General features: G+C 43.1%; 1 protein-coding gene across 1 annotated transcript in view; it reads right to left on the bottom strand.

Annotated features, from left to right (window-relative positions):
* The window catches only part of LOC137332157 (sodium channel protein type 4 subunit alpha-like), a 160,618-nt gene that overhangs the window by 96,259 nt on the left and 36,728 nt on the right, over window positions 1-27,631 (bottom strand). Inside the window, exons 10-11 of the mRNA XM_067996231.1 lie at window positions 11,991-12,158; window positions 7,408-7,663 (exon numbers count right to left, since the gene is read on the bottom strand). Of these exons, the coding sequence (XP_067852332.1) occupies window positions 7,408-7,663; window positions 11,991-12,158 (424 nt within the window). The remainder of the gene's footprint in view (window positions 1-7,407; window positions 7,664-11,990; window positions 12,159-27,631) is intronic.

The raw sequence follows: 27,631 nt of genomic DNA, 5'->3' as shown, positions 1-27,631 counted from the left end.
GTCCTTCAGCTGCCCATCTCAGGATCCTATCTAAGATGGCAGTGGCTGGAGTACCAGTGTAAATGGGGCATTAAGTCACCCAATGCCACTTTCAGACTTCTATTGCTTTGTTTATGCCAGGCGGCGGCACTTAAAATCGGTCTCAGTGAATGGCGTTGGGAGTCCTAAAGGGAAATGTGATAAAGTGGTAGTCTCTCTATTTTTGAGACTGATAGTACAGTGGCAAACAGGAGCAAGTAGAGAAAGGCAGGACATTTCTTCCTTAAAAATGCAATATACTCTTGTGCGTCATTTAAGAGCCAACGGAAAGTGTTCTAATGAGGACCATATTGTAACTGAAATTCTTTATTCCAACACTTCTATGAAATGCAAGTGCTGCAAACTGCAATCTTCAAATCAATTCCTGAAATTTAGAACTCCCACTTTGTGTCTAGTGCAAAAATAATACAATATAATAGAGAAAATAATTCAATGAAATAGCTCGACAATAGTTGTTTTTGCTTGAATATGCCAAAACTCCAAATTTATTGCTCAATGTTGAATGAATCTTTTTGTTTCACCTCACTAAAAATTTGATTCAGATTTGCTGTACTGTTTACTGATTTTTGATCAGAATGGTTTCTGATTGAACCAACTAGGGAACAGGCTATTTTAGATCTAGTATTGTGCAATGAGAAAGGGTTAATTAATAATCTTGTTGTAAAGGAGCCCTTAGGGAAGAGTGACCATATTATGATAGAATTCTTCATTAAGTTTGAAAGTGATGTAGTTCAATGTGAAACTGGGGTCTTAAATCTAAACACAGGAAACTACGAAGGTATGAGGTGCAAGTTGGCTGTGGCTGATTGGGGAACTACATTAAAAGGTATGATGGTAGACGGGCAATGGCTAGCATTTAAAGAATTAATACATAATTTGCAACAAATATATATTCCTTTAAGGCACAAAAACCCAACAGGAAAAGTGGTCCAACCGTGGATAACAAGAGAAATTAAAGATAGTATTAAATCAAAGGAAGAGGCATATAAAGTTGCCAGAAAAAGCAGTAAGTCTGAGGATTGGGAGCATTTTAGAATTCAGCAAAGGGGGAAACCAAGAAATTGATAAAGAAAGGGAAAATAGAATATGAGAGTAAACTAGCGAGAAACATAAAAACGGACAGCCAAAGCTTCTATAGGTATGTAAAAAGGAAAAGACTGGCAAAGGCAAATGTGGTTCCTTTACAGACAGGGACGGGAGAATTTATAATGGGGAATAAGGAAATGGCAGAGAAATTAAACAAATACTTTGTGTCTATCTTCAGGGAAGAAGACACAAAAAAACTCCCAGAAATACTAGGGAACCAAGGGTCTGGTGAGAATGAGGAACTGAAAGAAATTAATATTAGTAAAAAAAATAGTACGATAAAAATTAATGGGACTGAAAGTCGATAAATCCCAAGGACCTGATGATCTACATCCCAGGGTTTTGAAAGAGGTGACTATAGAGATAGTGGATGCATTGGTTGTCATCTTCCAAAATTCTATAGATTCTGGAATGGTTCCTGCAGATTGGAGGGTGGCAAATGTAAACCCACTATTTAAGAAAGGAAGGAGAGAGAAAACAGGGAACTACAGACCTGTTAGCCTGACATCAGTAGTAGGGAAAATGCTAGAATCTATTAAAAAGGATGTGATAACAGGAACACTTCGAAAATAATAATAGGATTTGGCAGAGTCAACATGGATTTATGAAAGGGAAATCATGTTTGACAAATCTATTGGAGTTCTTTGAGGATGTAACTAGTAGAATAGATAAGGGGGAAACAGTGGATGTGGTGTATTTGGATTTTCAGAAGGCTTTTGATAAGATCCCACACAGGCGGTTGGTGAACAAAGTTACAACACATGGAATTGGGGGTAATATACTGGTATGGATTGAGAATTGGTTAACAGACAGAAAACAGAGAGTAGGAATAAATGGGTCTTTTTCAGGTTGGCAGACTGTGACTAGTGGTATACCGCAGGGATCAGTGCTTGGGCCCCAGCTATTCACAATCTATATCAATGATTCAGATGAGGGGACCAAATGTAATATTTCCAAGTTTGCTGATGACACAAAACTAGGTGGGAATGTGAGTTATGAGGAGAATGCAAAGAGGCTTCAAGGGGATATAGACAGGCTAAGTGATTGGGCAAGAACATGGCAGATGGAATATAATGTGGAAAAATGTGAAGTTATCCACTTTGGTAGGAAAAACAGAAATGCGGAGTATTTTTTAAATGGTAAAAGATAGGAAATGTTGATGTTCAAAGGGACTTGGGTGTCTTTGTACATGAGTCACTGAAAGCTAACATGCAGGTGCAGCAAGCAATTAGGAAGGCAAATGGTAGGTTGGCCTTTATTTGAAGAGGATTTAAATACAGGAGTAAAGATGTCTTACTGCAATTATATAGGGCCTTGGTGAGACTGCACCTGTACAATTGTACTGTGTACAATTTTGGCCTCCTTACCTAAGAAAAGATATACTTGCCATAGAGGGAGTGCAATGAAGGTTCACCAGACTGATTCCTGGGAAGGCGGGATTGTCGTCTGAGGAGAGATTGAGTGGACTAGGCCTGTATTCTCTAGAGTTTGGATGAATGAGGGGTGATCTCATTGAAAAATACAAAATTCTTACAGGGCTCGACAGGGTAGATGCAAGGAAGATGTTTCCCCTGGCTGGGGAATCTAGAAACAGGGGTCACAGTCTCAGAATAAAGGTTAGGCCATTTAAGACTGAGATGAGGAGAAATTTCTTCACTCAGCAGGTGGTGAACCTTTGGAATTCTCTACCCCAGAGGGCTGTGGAGACTCAGTCATAAAGTACATTCAAAACAGAGATTGATAGATTTCTAGATATTAAAGGCATCAAGGGATATGGGGCTAGTGCAGGAAAATGGAGTTGAGGTAGAAGATCAGCCATGATCTTGTTGAATGGCGGAGCAGGTTCGAGGGGTCGGATCGCCTACTCCTGCTCCTATCTCTTATGTTCTTATGTTGTTAAATGTCAGATAATCCCTGAAAAGAATTTGACATCAGGGGCACATACAGATATTCAGACTTTGTCACATTATTCCGGTCAAAATGTTTGACATGAGTAATTTTTAATAATTGGACTGCATATAAGTGGTGTAATTTCTATGTCAAATTGTTTGTTGTTTACTTTCTAAGCAAAGATTCCTTAATTGTTTTCAGTGTTCTTCTCCCCCACTGCTGCTGTTACCTGCTGAGCTTATGACTGTCCTACTGGTCCTATTGGTTTTTCAGCTTTATTTTGCTGCTGTGTGGGTCCCAGCCAGAAATTCACTCTCTAGGGCTGAAGTCCATTTTTCCGCCGCTTCTGGATCTTATAATGACATCCAATTTTTGCCTCAGTTTTTCTGCCCACACCCTCCTGGCTCTTCATTTCCACGGAAATACCTCCAGCAGTCCATTCAAATAGCTTCTGGACTCACTCGCCCTCCATGCCTGTCTCCGAACCTGGACATCAGTTCGTTGAAGCTTCAAGCTGAGTCCACCCTATCTACATTAACCTTATTCCACCACGGTACTGCTGACTTTAACTTTGGACTCCCTCCTGTGTCTCCTCTCTATTCTCCGTTTATTACCAGGACATATCCATCCTAATCTTACTATGTAACCATGCCTATATAATTCGAATTTCCCTGTGTCCATTCGCATATACGTTTTGGCTGCTGCTTCAAACCCGAACCCATTACATCTATTTCCCTTTCTTTCTTCTTTTCTCTTTACCCCTCCTAGACCCCTCTCTCCTGTCATCATGCCTCCTTTCATTTCTCCCCTCTCAGGTAGATTGTCCCCCCAAATCCCTACTCCAAACCTTCCCCTCTCCTTGACTCTTCAATCTCCTGTTGTCATCCCAGGCTTGACACCCACTTGGAAAAGCCTACAGCTTCCCTTTGTGCCTCTCTTGGCATTCTCCGAAGGGCAGGTCGAGGCACTCATCGCTGCCTCCTCACAAACAGAAACCTCAACTGCCCCATCCTACTCTCTCACCGACCATCCTATCCAGTGCACCCGCTAGGTGCTATTCTTGCTTCTGCTTTAAAATCCTCATTTTCTACTGCCCACCCAAGAACCATGCCACGTACCTCACTGAAATAGCCTCACTGCTTTCCTCCCTTAGCCTCTGCATTGAGCAACTTCTCATCTTTGGTGATTTCAACCTCTATCTCATCTCATCATGCCCTCTCTCTTCCAAGTCCACTGCTTTCCTGTTGTCCCTTAATTTTTCCCTCCATATAAACTCACCTACCTCGTCGACCTTGCCATCTCACGTGGCCTCTCTATTCCCATTGTGTCAATCCCAGATAAGGCCATCTCTGATCACTTCCTTGTATCCCTCTCCACTCTCATCTCCCTTCCCCCTCCCAATCCCACTTCCTTCTGTCTCCGTCCCTGGAAAAAACTCTTCTCCAAGTCACTTACAATGCCTCTTTCAAATTCCCAACTGTCTAGCCTTTGGCCCTCCATTCACCACAACATTTCTGCAGCTTCTCAATCACTCCCTCACCTCCACCTTTGATGCCCTTGTCCCCATTAAAACCATTACTCTCTCTCACCCTGGTCATTAACCCGGGTACGGCCCTCATCTCTGCTCCCTTAAGTCCAAGGGATGCCGACTTGTATGTTTATGGCGGACAACTGGTTTAGCCATTCATTGCCAGATCTGGCTGGACCATAAATGCACAATCGGGTCCTGCTGTCCTCTGCCAAAACTGTTCACTACTCCAGGATCATCCTGGAATGCAAAGATAACATCCAGCTTCTCTTATCCACTACAAGCCATCTTCTTAAATCCCTCTTCCCTGCCCCCTCCACCCTCACCTCTAACAATAAGTGTGAAGAGCTCATGGACTTCTTTGTCACTAAGATCGAGACCATCCATTCAGCTGCCTCTGCTGCTTCCCTTCCTTCCCCTAGCCCACCAAGCCAAACTTCGTCTAAGGTTCCCTCCTGCCCTAGCTCTGAACTCACATCGTTCTCTAGTTTCTCTCCTATCTCCCCTCATGCCTTCTCCGAGCTCACCTTGAGCCCATGTTAGCTAATTTTGTTAACGGTTCCCTCTCCTCAGGTACTGCCCCCCTCCCCTTCAAATCTGCCGTCATCACCCCCCCTCCTTAAAAAACCTACCCTTGACCCCTCTGTCCTTGCAAACTACCACCCCATCTCCAACCTCACTTTCTTCTCCAAAGTCCTTGAACGTGTTGTCACCTCCCAAAACTGTGTCCATCGATCCCGCAACTCCATGTTAGAATCCTTCCAATCAGGTTTCCACCCCTGCCACAGCACCGAAACAGCCCTTAACAAAGTCACAAATGACATCCTATGTGACTGTGACCGTGGTAAACTATCCCTCCTCATCCTTCTTGACCTGTCTGCAGCCTTTGACATGGTTGACCACACCATCCTCCTCCATCGCCTCTCCTCCATCGGTGGGAATGCCCTCGCCTGGTTCCATTCCTGTCTATCTAGTCGTAGCCAGAGAATCACCTACAAAAGCTTCTTTTCCTGTTCCCGCACTGTTATCTCTGGAGTCCCCCAAGGATCTATCCTTGGCCCCCTCCTATTTCTCATCTACATGCTGCACCTTGGCGATATCATCCGAAAACACGACGTCAAGTTCCACATGAACGCTGACGACACCCAACTCTACCTCACCACCACCTCACTCAACCCCTCCACTGCCTCTGATTTGTCATGCTGCTTATCCAACTTCCAGTATTGGATGAGCAGAAATTTCCTCCAACTAAATATTGGGAAGACCGAAGCCGTTGTTTTCAGTCCCCGCCACAAACTCCGTTCCCTAGGCACCGACTCCATACCTCATCCCAAACCGTTCACAAACTTGGCGTCTTATTTGACCCTGAGACGAGTTTCATACCACATATCCGCTCCATCACAAGACCGCAGACATCCACCTCCGTAACATCACCTGTCTCCGCACCTGCCTCAGCTCATCTGCTTTTGAAACCCTCATTCATGTTTTTGTTACCGCTAGACTCGATTATTCCAATGTTCTCCTGGCCTCCTCCCACCTTGCACCCTCCATAAACTTGAGCTCATCCAAAACTCTGCTGCCCGTATCCTAACTCGCATCAAGTGCCGTTCACCCATCACCCCTGTGCTCACTAACCTTCATTGGCTCCCGGTCCGGCAATGCCTCGATTTTAAAATTCTCATCCTTGTTTTCAAATCCCTCCATGACCTCACCCCTCCCAATGTCTGTATCCTCCTCCAGCCCTACAATCCTCCGAGATCTCTGTGCTCCTCCAATTCTGGCGTCTTGTGAATCCCCGATTTTCATTGCTCCAACATTGGTGGTTGTCCCTTTGGTTGCCTAGGCCCTAAGCTCTGGAATTCCCTCCCTAAACTTCTCTGCCTCTCTACCTCTCTCTCCTCCATTAAAACGCTCCTTAAAACCTACCTCTTTGACCAAGCTTTTGGTCACATCCTAATATCTCCTTGTGTGGCTCGGAGTCAAATTTTATTTGATAACCCTCCTGTGAAATGCCTTGGGACATTTTACAATGTTCAAGGCGCTATATAAATGCAAGTTTTTGTTGTTGTGTTTTGGCTATTTATTACCAAGCAATCTAGCTACTATCATTAATTAATCAACTAGCTAAGCATAATGGAATGTACAATGTTATAGAAAAAAGTTAATTTCTAACTATCTTGCATGAATTGTCATTTTTTGACAAGTAATAATGTATCACATTAATTTGGTAACTTTTTTTGACATTTTTCAAATGGATGTTATAAATGCCAACATTAATTTTAAAATTGAGTATTAAAGCAATCTTGAAATAGCAAAATGCAGATACTATCACTAGCAGTATGTATAAGTCTGCACTTCTGGCATTATGTTAATACTGTGCCACAGTCAGCATGAGAGGACAGCATGGTTCTACATTTTCTGAAACAATTGCAAATTTTCTTTTTTTTTGCCATTTTTTTGCCATAAAAACAGTCATATAGTCCTCAGTGGTATCTCCAAAGCCGACTCGAAGTATATTAGAATATATTAAGAAAAATGACTAAATGTGTAACTATTAGGTAAAATCATTAGGTTAGAAATTATTATGGGTGATTTTATCGGGCACATTTGTAAGACATTTCCTCTGCTATTTCAACTGAGATATTAATTAACATCACCATTGAATTAGTGAACAAAGGAATGAAAACAAATTAAAAGTTTGTTCACTAATATCACTAATGGTAATTTCTAACCTTTTGCATTATAATGAATAAATTTAAAATATATTTGCCATGCTTCCACAACACCAAGGAAGCTGATTAAAAGTAAAAAGAGTATAATTTGATTTGTGCTGAAATGCTGACATACATAACTCTAACTCTTACTCATTTGCCTTCTCGTATTGCTGTCTGACAAAGGGACTTCATTCGAAGGGTGAACACTGCCCATTTCTGAAGCATCCTTTTTCTCATCAGGTTGTATTTTGCCCAAAAATGGTTTAATTGGTTTTCGGCATGTTAACAAAAGTAGGATGTTCTTGATATAATCTTTATATGGAGATGCCTTTTCTTCCTTTGAATTTGCAGTTAGCGTATCTCCAGAAAAGAAATTGAGAAGAAGAGCCAAGAACAAGTTTAACACCTGCAGAAGGGAATTTAATAGAGGGAATTTAAAATCATTATTAGTGGTAAAAATTACAAAAATAATATTCAGCAATATGTCTAACCAACAATGCAGGCAAGATGCAGGTTAAAAAGAACAGCTGATAACATGGTGGCATTGATTTCATCTAATCTGCTTTGTTAGAAGAAGTGCCCAATGGAGGGAAAATATGCAGCCAATTTACTCGAGGCCACTCGCCTGATACCGGTGGGAAGCGGCAGCTGGCGGGTACGTGATGTCGGGTGACAGGTTAAGATCAGAACCAGCGGAAAGGCAGCAGAATCAGTTTGGGTAAGTCCCATGGGCCAAACAGGAGGGTTCCCTCCCAGTCGGGGAACACTTCAGCAGTCATGGACATTCATCCACCGACCTTCGGGTAAGCGTACTCCAAGGCGGCCTTCGAGACACACGACAACGCAAAATCGTCGAGCAGAAATTGATAGCCAAGTTCCGCACCTATGAGGACGGCCTCAACCGGGATCTTGGGTTCATGTCACGCTACACGTTACCCCACCATCGAACAAATGTTATCTGTTTTTAATATAATGGGTCATTTGCTGGCTCTCTCTGCCTTCCGGATGTTTCTGCCTCTCTCTGTGTTTTTTTTTCTCTGTTTTTTTTCCCTGTTTGTTTTTTTGTTGAATGTGTATTCGGGGGTTCTGCAGGTGACACCTCTCTGTCTGAACACGGTGATTGCCTTGGCAACGGGCAGTTGCAGGGGCAGTCTGTAAACACCATGTATTGTTCTATATGTATAAATGCGTAGGCTTCAAGGAGCTCTTGAAACATTTGCCTGAGGAAGGAGAAAATCTCCGAAAGCTTGTGAATTTAAAATAAAATTGCTGGACTATAACTTGGTGTTGTAAAATTGTTTACAATTGTCAACCCCAGTCCATCACCGGCATCTCCACACCAATTTAACTGGGCACGGTTAAAATCGGCTTTGAAAAGTCTATTAAAGTGTAAAACTTAGTTTGCTGAATTAAGATGAGGCGCAACCAAATTTGACATCTCTTCCAAAAGCCTTTTTTTCGTGGTGTTTGGGTTCTCAAAGCCCCTGCCCAAGAAATTAGCTGCTCCCCTGACTATTTTGACTGTCCTTGTGAACTGAGTGGTAGGTGGTAAATGTGGAGAAAGATTTCCTCTGTGTACTATGTGTAAATCCATTCTTTACAAAAGGGTTTACAATTTGTTTCACATTGTGCAAAAAGGAAATCTTCCTAATTGAGTTTAACATGGGAAGGGATCAGATTCACACCTTAGGGGTAATTTTAAACTTTTATTATTGGATGAAAAATGGGTGATAGCGAGTTGTCAGCCCATTTTACATCTCGCCCGAATTTCTTCGAACTCGGGATCTCTTTAAAAATCGAGTGAGTTTTGAAGCGGGCTGTTGACTCGCTGTCGCCCGTTTTTTGCCTGCTGATAAAAGTTAAAATTACCCCCCCAATAACAACTGCTAATCTCATCAATGATTCAGCAATATTTCTAACCAATGATGCAGGCAAGATGCAGGTTAAAAAGAACAGCTGATGACATGGCGGTATCGATTTCATCTAATCTGCTTTGTTAGAAGAAGTGCCCAATGGAGGGAAAATACGCAGCCAATTTACTCGAGGCCACTCGCCTGATACCAGTGGGAAGCGGCAGCTGGCGGGTGTGGGATGTCGGGTGACAGGTTAAGATCAGAACCAGCGGGAAGACAGCGGGATCAGCGTGGGTAAGTCCCACGGGCCAATTTAACTGGGCACGGTTAATGGAAATGATAGTGAATGAGAAACATCTTCGTCACAAGAACTTATTCTATAGTCACAACACTGACTTCAGCCACATTGTGATACTCTCAATATTATAATCGAGAATGATTCTCTTGATGTCCCACATAATGTTATTGGACAAGCTCTCAACGTTTCTAGACCCATAACAAAGTACAACTGCTGACTGGATGCAAGACTTCCTCAGACAATGGATCATAATAGACTCATTATATAGTCTTCTTATTTTAAAACATATGCAATGCAAAATATGCATTTTCAATATAGAAAAATAACCACAGTTAACTGTAGATCAGATTTCTGAATGATAAAGAATAGTATGAATACCACATCATGCAAGGTACCATACCATACTTTAGCATTTAAAAATGCTAAAGTTAGCTGTTGTTAGTTTACTATAATGAAAATATATATTTTGCATTACAATGTATGTTTTTAGCATATTCCTCTTCCTTTGAAAATACTCATGTCTTAAGAATATCATGCTAAGAAACAACAGATTTGATATAGTCTGAGGCCACACATTATGTGCTCTTACCAGAAAGTTTCCAGCTATGTATGTTAGCAAGAACAGCGGGAGACAAAAGTACATCTTTGAGCAGCGCATACAGTCATATAATGGTTCTATCCATTCCCCACATAAAATTCGAAACACCATTATGAAGGAATTGTAAAAGCCTCTGAAATTCCATCTTGGTATTTCATTGCCAGCAAATGCCTCCTATAACATAACATAACATAACATAACATAATGTCAGATGAAAAACATGGGATGATGTAAAACAAAGCAGATGAATAAAAGGTGTAGAGTGGGGAACAGTGGAATACCCAACTTATTCCATGAGTGAGAAAGATTTGATATATCCAGAGCGTTGAAGCCACACAATGAGTAATGAACTTCTTTATCACCCATAGAAAATATGGAGCCATTGCTGATTTCCACTCTGTATTCTGTTAACAATTGTTATTAGCCTGGGAATTAGTCTTGGTAATACTGGTGGATGAACGTATAGCATGTTTATGTAACATTCCTCTGTACTCTATTTTACTGGAGGTAGTGACTCATTTAAAATAAGCAGACTAACGTCTCTTAATACAACAGTAGATATACAAGCATGTTAAGCATTTGTCTGCTAATATCACCAACGGTAATTTCTAGGCTATGATCTTTTATATTTTAATGAAGATTGTTACAAGTACTCCGAGATTGTGCTGTGGGCTGCCCCTCACCAGAAGTGACTGGCTATCACTTTGAAAATCCTTTATGAGGTAGTTAAGTATTATAATTAACAGTCTCTCGCTACTTCCAATGCTATTTGCTTCATAAGAGTCACTGACCAATATGAATATTCAACTTTGAGATATGATATAATCATTTTAGTTTTTTTTAGCACATTTTCAAATTTATTGTCAGCCTATTTACAGTCAAATATCCTGTTGATACTTGCTGTCTAGGTTAACACGCGATGAATGGTCACTTGGCTGAGGTACTGGAGGTTTGCCGACACCTGTGGAACTGTATGCAGCAAGAGCCAGTTATTTGAGGAGAGAAGGAGAGAAAATGGGGAAAAAAAGACACACGGGGCTCCAATAATACAATGTTTGGCACCCATATGGCTGATGTGCATCGGGCAAGGGTGACCCCTATTATTGGGCACTGAAGTCTGCTGTGCTTCCATTGCACATGGGAGTGATTTTAAACATACGCCCAAAACAGACACAAAGTTGGTGGTGCATCTGCTGTGCCTGCCCGGACCCTTCAATGAGCACTAGCGGACATCTTGCTGAACCGGGGAGCTGAAACTCCGGTGGCTCCATGAGCAATCTGAGCCAGTCTTGAAAGCTCCAATTGACCCAGCATCCACAGCCTTTTGGGGGAAAGATTCCAGGTTTCTACTACCCTTTGTGTGAAAAAGTGCTTCCTGATTTCACTTCTAAATGGCCTAGCTCTAATTTTAAAATTATGTCCCCTTGTTCTTGATTTCCCCCACCAGAGGAAATAATTTATCTGTATCTACCCCATCAAATCCTTTTAATGTTTCACACACCTTGATCAGATCATCCCTCGATCTTGTATACTCAAGGGTATACTAGCCAAGTTTATGCAAGCTGTCCTCATAATTTAACCCTCTAAGCCCCGGTATCATTCTGGAAGCCTTGGTATCATTCCTCCTCCTCCTCCTCTATCATGCTCTGTGCTTCGCTAAGTACTACCTCCTGCAACTAATTAACTAGCCCCCGATTGGGTGTATTTGTGTAGGAGTGGGTAACACAGGGCACCGTGAGGTGTTCACTTGAGGGAGCTTTATGAGGTCAGCTCTCTCCACTATAGGCACATGGAGCACCTCTAGAGCAGCAATACTGGGCCCATTATCATATATCACAAAATCACATTATTGGGATGCATTGTTAATTAAAGCTTGGTAAATTTATAGCATGTAATAATGGAATAGATACATTTATACTGTTAGAATCAGAGTGATTACCTAGTTTAATAAACAACCAAAAGTAAGATTTTATAATGTACTTACTTTATTTTCATAATCATGCCCAACAAGTTGCATTCCTATTACAGTGAATATATAAATGACGATGATGACTATAAGTGTCAGATTTCCCATTTCTTTTAATGATTTGAATATAATGTTGATCAATATGTTTAACGTTTTCCAGTTCTTTGCTAGTTTGAAGACTCTAAGCTGTTTATAAAAGGAAGCAACAATTTTAAAACACTCAAAATTTTGAGAGGTTTCACAGTATGACAGGAATATGAAAGAACATTTGATAACATTATATTTATTTTTTGCTTCATCTGATTCTGCTTAAATAAATACTCCAGGATGTTCATAGCTTTCAGTGAACAATGGGGGAGAACTGAAAACTTGCCTAGTTACATTTCAATGCTAAGCTTTCAAAATGCAACACAAATGACATCCCCACTGAGAAGCCAACCATCTTGTGGTAAGTTCATAAAAATAATTGCCATTTCCAAAGATTTTTCTATATTACACACAAGGGGGTCAACTTTAACTCACTGCATCCAGTGTAAATGGGACAGTTGTGGCTTCAAAATTGCAGTGCCAAGTTTACCTCCCCAATTATGCACCCGACCCACCAGCTGCCATTTTGTGTTGGGTCCAGAGAGGCTGTGGCCCAGGCACAGAAAGCAAATCGGGGTACTATGACGTACATAGGACGTAATTTTTAGGTACCAATGGGCGGAGCATACAGCATGCACACTCACTCCTTTGTACCAGGCGTTGAGCGACCTAACCAGACTGCTGCAGGCTGCTCGGGAAAAGGTAATATTTAAAAAAATATATTTTATTGGAGCCAGAAGCATGAATGCTCCTTCTGGCCATTCAAGAATCCATCTGTTTTAACTGTTGGATTTTTTTTTAAAAAAGGACATTATTGGTGATGCATTCCCTTTAATTTGAACAATACAATCTTCTGTTATGTTTTGTGCAATGCATCCATTTAACGGTACATGAAAAACCTGGTCATTTTAATAATTATTTATTTCCTACAAGATATCTTTCATTTTTTTTCAATATACATTATAGATGAATTATTGTGTGATTTTGTCCACAAAGATTTTAAATTATTCATACAGTTTTGTTTTTCTGGCATATAAGTGAAAGTATGATGTGCAATATTCTTTCCTTTGTTTAAATATATTGGTGATGTGCATTTCGGTCCACATGATAGATGGAATGAATTTTTGTCTATACCGTATTTCCGGTCCCACTAATGTTTAATTTTACAAGGTGTTTGACAAAAGAGAGTGCAAGCAGTATTTTGCAAATCTCCAGGATTATTTCTGTGCAAATATAGTTTATTGCCCCTTGAGCTACTTCCAAAATAATGTTTTCCTCATGCTTTAGCTTAATAATAAAAGTACAGATTTTACAGATCTGTAGGCAAGGTGACAACTTGAAAGTGCCACTTGGGTAGATTTTCACTGCGGGTGGTTTTCAGGTGGGTGCCACTCACCCAATGTCATAGGTCTGAAGCCCGAATCATCTTGATGAACGGGCCTCATTTACACCTCGTTAGTGGTCAGCTCACCCGTTTCCAGTGGTGATGGACAGCCCATCCAATTGGAGGGCAGGATCTATGGCAGGCACGGCACCTACTTAAAGAGTGAATACCTTAAGGTGAGGTGTCATTCAAATCTACATAAATCAGTGCTGCTACTGGGAGGTTTTTGAAGAGAACACATTGCAGGCAAAAGCACCTTGATTCTCCAACGCAGCGGTGGAGATGCTTGTGGAGCAGGCGAGGGCACGGAGGCAGATCCTATTCCCCTAGCATGGCAGCAGTGTGTCTAAGCAGATGCTGCAGCAAGCCTGGAGGAAGGTGGTAGACAATGTCAATGCCCACAGCATCGTCCCAGGACAAGGGGTCAGTGCTGCACGCACTTCAACGACCTTACCTGGTCAGCAAGGGTGAGAATGATGTTTTCCTATCTCTGTTTCTCCGCATTAGACCTGGCGACCGCACTTCCGCCTCTCCCCACCTCTCCCACCCCAGCACTCCAAACACTTCCTTCCCCGCTCCTCATGCTTCTCCACTAATCACAGGGGGACACTGTACCGATTCTCCTTCTCATTCCAGTTATAAACTCACCTGTTGCTACTGCCCTCACAACTGGCACAACAGCATTCTGCTGTGACCTGGTAGCAACTCTTGTGCTGACTGCTTTCACATTTCACACTGGAGCCAGTTTCCTTCACATGACCGCCTCCCACTCACTAACTTGTTGCTTCTCCCTTGCAGCATGTACACTCTATGAAGCTGCCTCACAAATCTGCACAACCCTTTACAATAATGACACATGAAATCACTTCCTCTCTTTCTGCAGGAGAAACTAGCTCACACCAACTGGGAGAGGTCCAGAACTGGGGCGAAGGCTCCAGCACCCAGGAGCCTGTGTAAAACTGAAGACAATGGGAATCTGCGGGAAAACTCTCCAGTGGCTGAAGTTATACCTAGCACAAAGGAAGATGGTTGTGGTTGTTGGAGGCTTATCATCCCAGGATATCGCTGCAGGAGTTCCTCAGGGCAGCATCCTAGGCCCAACTACAAACAGATACTTCATCAATGACCTTCCCTCCATCATAATGTCAGAAGTAAGACAGTTCGCTGATGATTGCAGTGTTCAGCTCTATTCGGCATCCCTCAGATAATGAAGCAGCCCACATGCAGCATGACCTGAACAACACCCAGGCTTGGGCTGATAAGTGGCAAATAACATTTGCATCACACAAGTGCCAGGCAATGACCATCTCCAACAAGAGAGAGTCTAACCACCTACACCTGACATTCATTGGCATTTCCATCACTCAGTCCCCTGCCATCAACACCTTGTATGTCACCATTGACTAGAAACTCAATAGGACCAGCCACATAAATGCCACTAGAGGAGGTCTGTGGTGAGTAGCTCACCTCCTAACTCCCCAAAGCCTCTTCATCACCTACAAGGCACAAGTCAGGGGTGTGATGGAATACCCTCCACTTGCTTTGATGAGTGCATCTGCAACAATACTGAAGAAGCTCGACACCATCCAGGACAAAACAGTCCACTTGATCGGCGCTTCATCCACCAGTGTAAACATCCACTCCCTCCACCACTGGCATACTATGGCTGCAGTGTGTACATGCTACAGGATGCACTGCAACTACTTGCCATGGCTTCTTCGGCAGCACCTCCCAAACCTGCGACCTTCACCACCAAGAAGGACAAGGGCAGCAGGTACATGGGAATACAACACCTCCAAGTTCCCCCCCTAGTCACACACCATCCTGACTTGGACATATATCGCCGTTCCATCATTGTCACTGGGGTCAAAATCCTGGAACTCCTTACCTGACAGCATTGTGGAAGAACCTTCACCACACAGACTGCAGGGTTCAAGAAGAAGGCCCATCACCACCTTCTCAAGGGCGACTAGGAATGGGCAATAAATGCCAGCCTTGCCAGTGACACCCATGTTCGAGAATGAAAATAAAAATCCCCATCCAGTTCCTCATCCAGAAGGAGTGTTGGTGAAGGTGAGGCCATGCTCAGTAGGGTGTCTGCCTAATACTATACCTTTCCTCAAACAATCACACATACAGGCAGCGTGGCAATCCATGCGGCCAATCATCTGCGACTGCCGAACTTTTCCGTGCCATGCTGACCCTTGTTGCTCTCCTCTTTTTACGATTCACCTGAAGACCTGGACCCTGCAGGCTTGGAGGGAGACAATCCTCCCAAAGAAGCATGGAAAATTCGCTCCATCCCTCCCAAGCTCTAGCATAGAAATCACCACCCTGATAGGGATAGTTAGTGTGTTAGAGGGGTCTGACATGCTGAATGACAGAAAACAGGTGAGTAGGAGAGGGGCTAGTGGTAAGGAAGCCCAGGAAATGGCTTGTTGGAGGACAAGCTCGGCTCATAACACTGTTAAGGAGGAGAGAGATGCTGACTTCAGGGACCCCGCCTACAAAAGAAAACTGCCGCACTATGTCTAAGAGTATGGAGGAGTCTGCTTCCGTTTTGTTGGTGTTCTGTCGCAGGGCATCAACACTTTGCAGTCTACTCTACAAGTGGTCATCTCTATGGACATTATAACCAGGCCTTCAAAACAAGAGTCTGTGACATCAGCTCTTGCTGCTTTGATAGACGCTCAAACTGATGTCATTCAGGCTCTGGGCTCCACCATCTCCAACACCTTCAATATCCTTGGGGAACACATTGATAGGGGCTTCAATCACGACACAGATCTGTTACAGTCCACTCTCGTTCATATCAGGGATGGGCAATAAATGCTGGCCTTGCCAGCGATGCTCACATCCCGTGAACGAATAAAAATAAAATATCAGTGGGGATGATCAGCCACAGCCCCATGGGAGTGGCAGTGGCGCAACAAAGTGGCACATGTTACTCTCTCAGGATGACAACACTATGGATTAACACGAGTGAAAATATTATGTTATGGCTCTTCTGTCAGCCAATAAAAAATCACAGCTTTTGACTTTCCGACTTTGTCTACAGTGTGGTTCCATAGTAGCTACTCAGCCTGCAATGTCAAGTATCCTGTATATCAATGTTGATCAGAGATTGGAAGTTCTTTATTGAAAGATAATGGGACTGGTAGAGATGATGTTGGTAACTGTTAATGTGAGGGTGGATGGGTGAGGTAGGGGGAAGGAGCAGATCAACTGATGCATTGGTCAGTCAACTGTTGGTGAAGAGCTCTGCCTGCAGGCTGGTGCTGTCACCTTCCTGCTTCTGCTTCATCATCGCTGACGCTAGAGTCTCATCAAATTGCGGAAGGTCTTCTTGCTGTGCAGGCTCCATGTACTGTCTCCGTTGCACAGCAAAGTTGTGCAGAATGTACCAGACGACTACAATTCAGGAGACTCTCTGTGGCCTATACCGCAGAAAGCTCCCAGACCTGTCCAGGCAGCGAAAGCTTTGTTGTGCAGGCCAGTGGTGTGCTTCATGATGGCTGTAAAGGTTCCATGGCTCTGGTTGTATCTACGTTCAGAAGGCGAGCATAGGTTTTGTAGAGGTTTTGTCAGCCAGATGTCCCCAAGCAGCCAGCTTCTGACATGCTGAGCTGGGTCAAAGAGTGGGGGAATGGTGGACTTGTGCAGTATGCAGCATCATAATAACTGCCAGGAAATTGGGCATAGACCTGCATGGTGTGCTGGTGGTGATCATTCACTAGCTGATCATTAATGGAATGGAAGCCTTTTCTGTTCATGGAGGCTGCTGCCTATTGGGAAAGGCCCCTCTGTCTACATTGGTGCAGCCTGAAATTGTGGGAAGTCTGCTATGTCAGCAATGCCTACAGTCCTTTCCTGCTGACTGCTGGCAACCATGGGAAATGTTATAAAATCATTGTCCTTGGCAAAGTGATCTGTTTGATGCATGCATGGACTGCAGATTGACCATTGTGACTGATGTCACCTGCTGCAGTCTGGAAAGAGCTCAAGGGGAAAAAATTAAGGGCCATTGTTACTTTCATTGCCACAGGCAATGCATGGCCCTGGAAGAGTGGGTTGCAGGGTTTGCTGTAAGAGGCTGCACAGATTTGTGACAGCCGCTCTGGAGAAGTGCAGCCCCCTGAAGCACTGCTTCTCAGAAAACTGGAGGTAACAGACTCTGGGCCTATAGACCCTATGAGCAGGCTAAGGATGCCTGTGAGCAGCCCTCCGTGTATGTGGCTTCCTCAGAGACCCAACTGCAGCTCCTTGAGGTTCCCTGACCTGCTGCTGTTCCTTTTGCTCCTCTTCCTTTGACCAGAATAGAGTGGTCAGGGTGACTCCCATCTTTAGCACTGTGCAGTCCCTCTCTGGACTTCTTGAAGGTTTAGAAGCAGAAGAAAACAGAAAATCAGCAAATTACAATGGAAAACCCTGTGAAGAAATCCAGCAAGGTGAATTGAAAACAGATTCCAATGATCTCAGTACTTCCAGGTGAATGTCCCATTAAATAGCATTTCCAAATGCCATTTCATGCTTGTATCTCTCGTAGTACTGGGTGGCTTCACTGCACGCTACTTCCGCTTTTTCAAATGAAAATGGTGCTGGGGTCCTATTGATGTCATAGGATCTTGATGTAATACTTAAATGAGGCTCCTGCCTGCTTCAGGCGGGCACCTAGGCCACCTTAATGAAGGCCCCAAACAAAATGGAGGTCAGCGGGAATGGAACGAGAATGGGGCAGTAGGTGTAGTACTGCCATTTTTGGGCCATTACTGCTCTGTTCCCACGGGGCAGAGTGAGTTTAAAATTATCTCCACTGATTCTTTTTTTCTTCTTACTTAATTTTAAAAACTGGTTGAAACTTATGACCAAGTTACTTCAGAATTTGTTGGCCAAAGCAAACATGAGTGAAAATAAAAGGCAGATCAGAAACAATCATAGAAAGGCAAAAATATATTTGTTATGCCCAGATGCTATTAATATCATGGTTGTAACTACAGACAAGGGATTTGTGCAACATAAATTAAGCAATTGGAGAGAATGAATGTTTTAAGGAGATTTTCCAAATAGAATTTATGTTATGCATGTTTTTTTCCTCTGCCAAGTACTTAATTTTAGGTGCCTTTCCCAGGTCATGTTGTCTGATTATTTATTGAAAATCAACCCTACAATGTTATTACAATATAGCTAACATTTGATCTTCTAATTTTGAGTTGATTTCCCTCATAGTAGTTCACTGAAGTTCCAGAGGTATAAGAAGAAACCCACGATAGGAAGCTGAAGTAAAAAGCAGAAAAAGATGGGATGCACAGCAGGTCAGTCAGCAAAAGAAAGAAAAAGATAGGTGAACATTTTAGTTCTGATTTCCCAAAAGCACATTCCTGGTCCAGGAACTCTGGCCCTGTGCGTGTATATCAGGAAATTGTGAGTATGCTTCCCATGATTTGCTGTTCAAAATCATCCCTTTCAAGTCATGCTAAACGACCGTCTTGTAAGTCCTGTTTTAAATCACTGAAATACTGGTTGTGTGTAACTTCTGTGACATGTGTACTGCAGGAAACCATTTTATAGCTTAATAAAGCACTCCAGCTCCTCCTGGTCACTCAAAAATAATTTAAAACTTACCTTTTTTGGTCCTCTTTTGCTGTTCTGCCAGTCAAACTGGTCAGAGCATAAATGGCACACATTCCATCTAACTGTCTCCAATGAATGTCATAGAACCCCGATTTGCATGTTAATAGGACATAGCGGTCGACCCCATTAAAAACGGTGGTGGCCAGAGTGTTGGCATTAACAGGGCAGTAAATTTACCAACCCCATTTTGAGGCTGCCAGCGTCTTGTTAATGCTGATTTGGCTAAGATAAAATTGGCCCTTTGAATCTAAAACAGAACTAATTACTGAAAAAAAACTGTCATGAATTCTTTTCATTGTTACTCTAATGTACCCGCACATTTTACGGTGGGTTGTTTTGTTCACTGTGCTGCTTGGGAGGAGTTCCGAGGACTCACTGCCCATCCAGAGAGGCATCAAGCCTGTGTTTGTCAGGTGTAACATGACAAACTAATGACTATTCTCCTTGTGGGTTGGGGGAAGAGGGGGAGGTAAGTGGGTCTCTTTGGGGTGATACAAGATGACACATTTGATGGTGAGAGAGATTAAAACTGAGTCGAGTAAACCTGAACCAGGAATCTCCGCAATACTCCAGGGCACTGTTGATGATTGACCTAAAGGGATAGACTTTCACTTAGCACTGTGATTCTTCCTATTTGGCTTCAGATAAATCTGCAAGCCAATGCCCTAATGGCTAGACAAGCAGCATGAAGCTTACTAGTGATCTGTACTGGTAAGCTGCACAACTTTAACATAGTATGTTACAGCACAGAAGGAGACCATTTGGCCCATCGTGTCTGTGCCGGCTCTTTGAAAGAGCTGTCCAATTAGTCCCACTCCCCTGCTCTTTCCCCATAGCCATGTAAATTTTTTCCCTTCAAGTATTTATCCAATACCCTTTTGAAAGTTGTTATTGAATCTGCTTCCAATACCCTTTCAGGCAATGCATTCTAGATCATAACAACTCTCTGCGTAAAGAAATGTTTACTGTTCCTGTACCCCCTTTAAAATTATACCATTTAGTTTGTATTGCCTCTTCTCATTCTTCCTACCAAAATGTATCCCTTCACACTTCTCTGCGTTAAATTTTATCTGCAATGTGTCTGCCCATTTCACCAGTCTGTCAATGTCCTCCTGAAGGCTGTTACCAACCTCCACATTGTTTTCTACATCCAAGTTTCGTGCCATCTGCAAACTTTGAAATTACATTCTATATATCCGAGTCCAAGTCATTAATATATATCAAAAAGAGCAGTGGTTCTAATACTGACCCCTGGGGAAACACCACTGTATACTTCCCTCCAGTTTGAAAAACAACCGTTCACCACTACTCTCTGCTTTCTGTCTCTGAGCCAATTTTGATTCCATGCTGCCACTGTCCCTTTAATCCCACGGGCTTTAATTTGGTTGCAAGTCTATTATATAGTACTTTATCAAATGCCTTTTGAAAGTCCATATACACAACATCAACTGCGCTACTGTCATCAACCCTCTCCATTACGTCATCAAAAAACTCAAACAGGATTTTCCTTTAATAAATCGGTGCTGATTTTCATTTATTAGCCCATACATTTCCAAGTGCCAATTAATTTTGTCCCACATTAGTGTCCTTAAAAGTTTCCCTTTCACTGACATTAGGCTGACTTGCCTGTAATTGTCGGGTTTATCCCTCTCCCCTTTTTTGTACGGGGTGTAAAATTTGCATCTTCCAGTCCTCTGGGGACTGGTAGTGCCCCCATATCTAAGGAGGATTGGAAGATTATGGCCAGAACCTCTGCAATTTCTACCCTTTTTTCCCTCAGTAGCCTAGGATGTATCCCATCTGGACCAGGTGACTTTTCTTCTTTGAGAACTGCCAACCTTTTAAGTACCTCCTCTTTATCTTTTTGTATCCTATCCAATATCGCTACTACTTCCTTTACTGCTACATTGGCAGTATCCTCTTTTCTAGAAGACCGATGTGTAGTATTAATTTAGTACCTCAGCCATGCCCTTTGCCTCCACAAGAAGATCTCCATTTTTGTCCCTAATTGGCCCCACCTTTCCTTTGACTTCCTTTTTATTATATATATGTTTATAAAAGATTTTTGGGTTCCCTTTTACAGTAGCTACTAATCTATTCTCATATTCTCTCTTTACCCCTCTTATTCCCTTTTTTAGATCTCCTCTGTACTCTCTGTATTTAGCATGGTCTTCTACTGTATTATGAACCTTAAATTTGTCATAAGCCTCCTTCTTCAGTTTCATTTTAATCTCAATATCTTTAGTAATCCAGGGATCTCTAGTTTTGGATGTCCTTCCTTTCCCCCTTATGGGAATGTGTCTGCTCTGTACCTGAACCATCTCCTCCTTGAAGGCCTCCCATTGTTCAGTTACTGTTTTGCTTACCAATTTTTGATTCCTATCCATCTGACCAAGATCCCTTTTTAACTCAGTGAAATTTGCCCTCCTCCAGTTAAGTATTTTTACGCTTGACTGTTCCTTGTCCTTTTCCATAACTATTCTAAAACTAATGATATTATGATCATTGTTCCCCAAATGCTCCCCCACTGAAACATGCTCCATTTGCCCCATTTCATTCCCAGAAGTAGATCCAGCACTGCTTCCTTCCTCGTTGGGCTGGAAATGCACTGATCAAGAATGTTCCCTTGTACACATTTCAGGAATTCCTCTCCCTCTTTGCCCTTTACACTGTTACTATCACCACACTATAGTTCTTGCATCTTTCTGTAATTTGCCTGCAAATTTGCTCCTCTATCTCCTTCCCACTATTTGGCAGCCTATTATAAACACCCAGTGACGTAATAGCTCCTCTATTGTTCCTTAATTCTAACCAAATAGATTCTGTCTTTGACCCTTCAACTACATCATCTCTATAATAGCTTCTTTGATCAATACTGCCATCCCCTCCTTTCTTTCCTTCCCTATCTTTCCTGAATACCTCATAGCCAGGAATATTAAGTACCCAGTCCTCCCCTTCATTGAGCCAGGTCTCTGTTATTGTCGCTACATCATAGTTCCATGTGGCGACTTGTGCCTGCAGCTCACCAACCTTATTTACAAACATGCACTCCAAACTCATCTTAGTCCGCCTCGCATTTGCCCCCTGGTTGATCCCTCCTATTTCTGAACTATTCTTTACTCTAGTGCTAGTTGTCCCCCCTAGGCCTCTGTGCACCTTGTTTCTCCTCTCTGATGTTTTATTCTGGTGCCCCTCCCCCTGCCAAATTAGTTTAAGCCCTCCCCCACGGCACTAGTGAACCTCCCCCTGAGGACATTGGTCCCAGTTCTGTTGAGGTGCATCCTGTCCGGCGTATACTGATCCCTCCTGCCCCAGAACTGGTCCCAATACCCCAGGAATCTGAAGCCCTTCCTCCTGCACCATTTCTCCAGCCACACATTAACCTGCCTTATCCTACTATTCCTATACTTATTAGCACATGGCATTGCGTGTAATCCAGAGATTACGACCTTTGAGGTCCATCTTCTTAACTTCCTCTCTAGCTCCTGAAACTCTGACTGCAGGACCTCAACCCTTTTCCTTCCTATGTCATTGGTTCCCATATGGAACATGACTTCTGGCTGTTCCCCTTTCCCCCTCAAAATGTTCTACACCCTCTCAGTGAAACTCCAGTAGTACCCCTGCAAACACCTGGAGGTCCCTAAGCTTTGACTCTTGCCAAACTGAATTTAAGTTCTCTGGGCTTAGGGGTATGTCACTATGGGTAAAGTGTGCACAGTTAATGCACGGCAATCCTAAGTGGAGCGTCTTAAGGATGGTGATTGGGTTTCCATGTGTGTCAGACCTGGCTGACCCAGAAAAAATTGCTCCATTGAAGAATCAGTTAGTCAGTGCACTGCCCAGCATGGATCAGTCATAAGTTTGATCCCTAGTTTGTTGATTTAGCTGATCTCAGCAAGTGTGCAGTTAGGTGTGATACAATTTGCTTTCGGTCCCTGTGTTGGAGGAGGGAAATCAGTCAGGGTTCCTGTTACTTTTTTTTGAATTCATTCATGGGATGTGGGCGTCGTTGGCAAGGCCAGCATTTATTGCCCATCCCTAATTGCCCTCGAGAAGGTGGTGGTGAGCCGCCTTCTTGAACCGCTGCAGTCCGTGTGGTGATGGTTTTCCCATAGTGCTGTTAGGAAGGGAGTTCCAGGATTTTGACCCAGCGACGATGAAGGAACGCCGATATATTTCCAAGTCGGGATGGTGTGTGACTTGGAGGGGAACGTGCAGGTGGTGTTGTTCCCATGTGCCTGCTGGCCTTGTCCTTCTAGATGTTAGAGGTCGCGGGTTTGGGAGGTGCTGTCAAAGAAGCCTTGGTGAGTTGCTGCAGTGCATCCTGTGGATGGTACACACTGCAGCCACAGTGCGCCGGTGGTGAAGGGAGTGAATGTTTAGGGTGGTGGATGGGGTGCCAATCAAGTAGGCTGCTTTGTCCTGGATGTTGTCGAGCTTCTTGAGTGTTGTTGGAGCTGCACTCATCCAGGCAAGTGGAGAGTATTCCATCACACTCCTGACTTGTGCCTTGTAGATGGTGGAAAGGCTTTGGGGAGTCAGGAGGTGAGTCACCCGTTGCAGAATACCCAGCCTCTGACCTGCTCTTGTAGCCACAGTATTTATATGGCTGGTCCAGTTATGTTTCTGGTCAATGGTGACCCCCAGGATGTTGATGGTGGGGGATTCAGTGATGGTAATGCCGTTGAATGTCAAGGGGAGGTGGTTAGACTCTCTCTTGTTGGAGATGGTCATTGCCTGGCACTTGTCTGGCGTGAATGTTACTTGCCACTTATGAGCCCAAGCCTGGATGTTGTCCAGGTCTTGCTGCATGCGGGCACGGACTGCTTCATTATCTGAGGGGTTGCGAATGGAACTGAACACTGTGCAATCATCAGCAAACATCCCCGTTTCTGACCTTATGATGGAGGGAAGGTCATTGATGAAGCAGCTGAAGATGGTTGGGCCCAGGACACTGCCCTGAGGAACTCCTGCAGCAATGTCCTGGGGCTGAGATGATTGGCCTCCAACAACCACTACCATCTTCCATTGTGCGAGGTATGACTCCAGCCACTGGAGAGTTTTCCCCCTGATTCCCATTGACTTCAATTTTACTGGGGCTCCTTGGTGCCACACTCGGTCAAATGCTGCCTTGATATCATGGGCAGTCACTCTCACCTCACCTCTGGAATTCAACTCTTTTGTCCATGTTTGGACCAAGGCTGTAATGAGGTCTGGAGCCGAGTGGTCCTGGTGGAACCCAAACTGAGCATTGGTGAGCAGGTTATTGGTGAGTAAGTGCCGCTTGATAGCGCTGTCGATGACACCTTCCATCACTTTGCTGATGATTGAGAGTAGGCCGATGGGACGGTAATTGGCCGGATTGGATTTGTCCTGCTTTTTGTGGACAGGTCATACCTGGGCAATTTTCCACATTGTTGGGTAGATGCCATTGTTGTAGCTGTACTAATCATTATCCAATGACATCTGATGGAATATGTACATGTGGACATTGGATGAGGACAGAACTGGGTTCAGTTGTGATGCCCCAAATGGTTGAATAGCCTGTAGACACTCGGGCCAATAATCGATTGCCGTTACAGATGAAATCTGCCACAAATCCAGAGGGAGGCTGCCAGAACAGCCACAAACTCGGCCAGGATCCAGATATTCCGTGTTTCATCCCCAATTTGGGGATTCCTCTATGGTCTTGTGGGGGCAGAGCTTCCACCTGCTCCTACAAGGCCATTGACACAAGGAGGGGGAGCGGGATCAGGAGTGGAGACTGTAATTCGGGAGTTGCTGCGCCCCAGCCCTCAGTCAGAACCTGGCATAGTGTTGGTGGAGGTACGTCTGACACAAGGGGGCCCACCTCATCACCTTTCCAGGAGGAAGGGGAGACCCCCCCGCGCGAACAAGCTTTGGTCAGCACTTCCGGCTTCCTCAGCATGGGGATGTTGCAGATAAACCCACCACAGACCTGGTCATCCCGGGTCTCCCTATACCCTTCGAACTTCATTGGGGTTAGTGGCGAAGGTTACAGGCAGATGCATTCCAGCACTTATGCTGGGATGAGCCTACCACAGATTTTTGAGGCCTTGCTGTCTACCTTGCATAATGGTTACTCTGGTGAAGTTTGGCAGCCAATGCAACCAAAGCATAAGCCAGCACCGCAGGAGGGGAGAGGAGAAAATAGAAGGAGAAAAAATGAAATTACTGCTGTTTCCTATGTGATGTAAGGTTTCATCAACAAGATCCAGTTTGCATGTAGACCATCAATATGATAATTGTAAACAATTTTACAACACCAAGTTATAGTCCAACAATTTTATTTTTAATCCCACAAGCTTTCGGGGGCTTTCCCCTTCCTCAGGCGGTGTGGAAGGGGAAAGCCTGAGGAAGGGGAAAGCCCCCGAAAGCTTGTGGGATTAAAAATAAAATTGTTGGACTATAACTCGGTGTTGTAAAATTGTTTACAATTGTCAACCCCAGTCCATCACCGGCATCTCCACATCATCAATATGATAGCCATTGTCACATACTATGAAACCAAAGTTAGTTACATAACCAAATGGATAGAGTATAAATATATATTTTAAAAATGTATTTAAAAATATATATTTTAAAAATGTATTCAAAAATCAATATTAAAGAAATGTTTTAAGTATTTTAAATACAGTGGCAAATGGATTGCAATTCTAACAGAAAAATTTGTGAAAGCTTCATAGAGACAAATAATAAGAACTTACCATTCTCAGTGATCGTATCATGGAAAGTTTAAGTGTTGGTATATTTATTGTGGAAAGTACCCATTCTAAGCAAGTCAGAAGAACAATAATAAAATCAAATGCATTCCATCCGTTTCTCACATAAGGCATAGGATTTAGTGCAGTCACCTTCAAAATAGCTTCTAGTATAAAAATAATTGACAAAACCTGTATTAAATGAGAAACAGTTATTGAGAATCAGTAACAAATTTAGAAATAACAGATGCAATGGAGGGTTGAGGGTTTAATCATACTTTAATGAACAGATAATTCTGGAAAATACTGTGAGTGATGTGTGTTCATATCAAATTCCTCTCTCCACTCTTTTGGTAAAGGTTTAGTGAGAGAGGAATATTGCATCCAATTGTTTCATAAATTCTTATGCTCATTACTATATTCCTCAGTTGTAATAATATAATAGTGCAATAAATACTCTCCTAAACTCTTTAATATAATTGTAATACACAATATCCTGGGATATTGTGTGTGCAAAAAAATTAACTTGAGTAATTCCAGTATAAATTTTCTTTGATAAAATATATTTACACATTGGTACCTAGTTATGTTAAAATAGCATAGAAACCCCATCCAAAATTAATAAGAGCTTAGAATTTTATATTTTCTCAGTCTATTAGCAGAAATATGTTTTTAAAAAATATTTTGTAATATTAAGCACTGTATTTTTCTTTCAGTATATCCTATGTTAATAAATTCATGATGTCGAACATTCTTTCTCAAAAATATAAAAGTTCTTTCCCCCTGACAGGGTGAGTGGCTGATGAAAGATAGCTTCTGCCTTGTGCATATTATCAGTTCTTGCCAGTAACAACGTAGGATGGAGTATGCTAATGAAATAGTAATGCATTTAGGTGTCATCTTGCCCAAACGCCATCATAAACCTCAAGACTAAAACTCAAATCATTTATCAATACCACCTAAATCCTGCATTACATCTTTGAAGCACATTCCATCCTGCATTATTCAACATAATAAATGCTGATGGGGTCATTGGGGCTGGTTTTATTTTCTCCACCAGTTTAGTCACAGCTCATATTTTGCAGCAGCAGCTCTTCAGTATAAAGTGATGGGTATGAGAGATAGAATCGTGTATGGTGTATTATGAACTGTGGGACTGACCAGATGTCATGAATCAGATAACTTCTCCGAAGCAATATTGGAGGTGATTTTCAACTGCTGCCGACCGTTTCTCGACTGAAAAATGGGTTGATGGCAGAGGAAAATCACGGTGGGGGGAGGGCCGTAGAGGGGCATCTCACCGCCCCTTTGAAGCCTAAAGCCTGCCTGATGCAATTTTCAGCACGTCCACCTGAAACAGATGGGAGACTGCAAATTGAGCCCTCAGCCCATTGTAGAAGTCTGTTTGCAATTTTCAGTGCACGTTCCACCCATTTGTACCAGCCATTGAGTAGCCTAACCAACAATCCTTCATGGGACCGCTGGAGGCTACTCCACAAAAGGCCTAGAGCTTTTTTGGGGGGGATTTCTCTAGGGTTAGGAGGAGCAGAAATGCTTTTCCTCGCTCCACAAAAATACAGTGGCCCCCTGTTGCCACTGGGTGCCCCACTTCCCCACAGTGTGGCCCTCTACTTTTACTACTCTAGCTCAGCTTGCCCATGGAACCAGATTTCCCACTACGCGGTGTAGCGAGCAGCCTGCTAGTGTTCATTGAGCACTTGCCAAAATGATGCATAAATAAACCTGAAAATGGTCCGGGCCTCCTAATGTTGGCTTCGGCCATGCGGCGCAGCCATTCTGCCAACTTCACGCCAGTTTTGAGCGGAAGATAAAAA

The sequence above is a fragment of the Heptranchias perlo genome, chromosome 1 (assembly GCF_035084215.1).
Source record: "Heptranchias perlo isolate sHepPer1 chromosome 1, sHepPer1.hap1, whole genome shotgun sequence".
Taxonomy (NCBI): Eukaryota; Metazoa; Chordata; class Chondrichthyes; order Hexanchiformes; family Hexanchidae; genus Heptranchias; species Heptranchias perlo.
The sequence above is the reverse complement of the archived record's forward strand: the minus strand, read 5'-3'. Positions and strand labels throughout refer to the sequence as shown.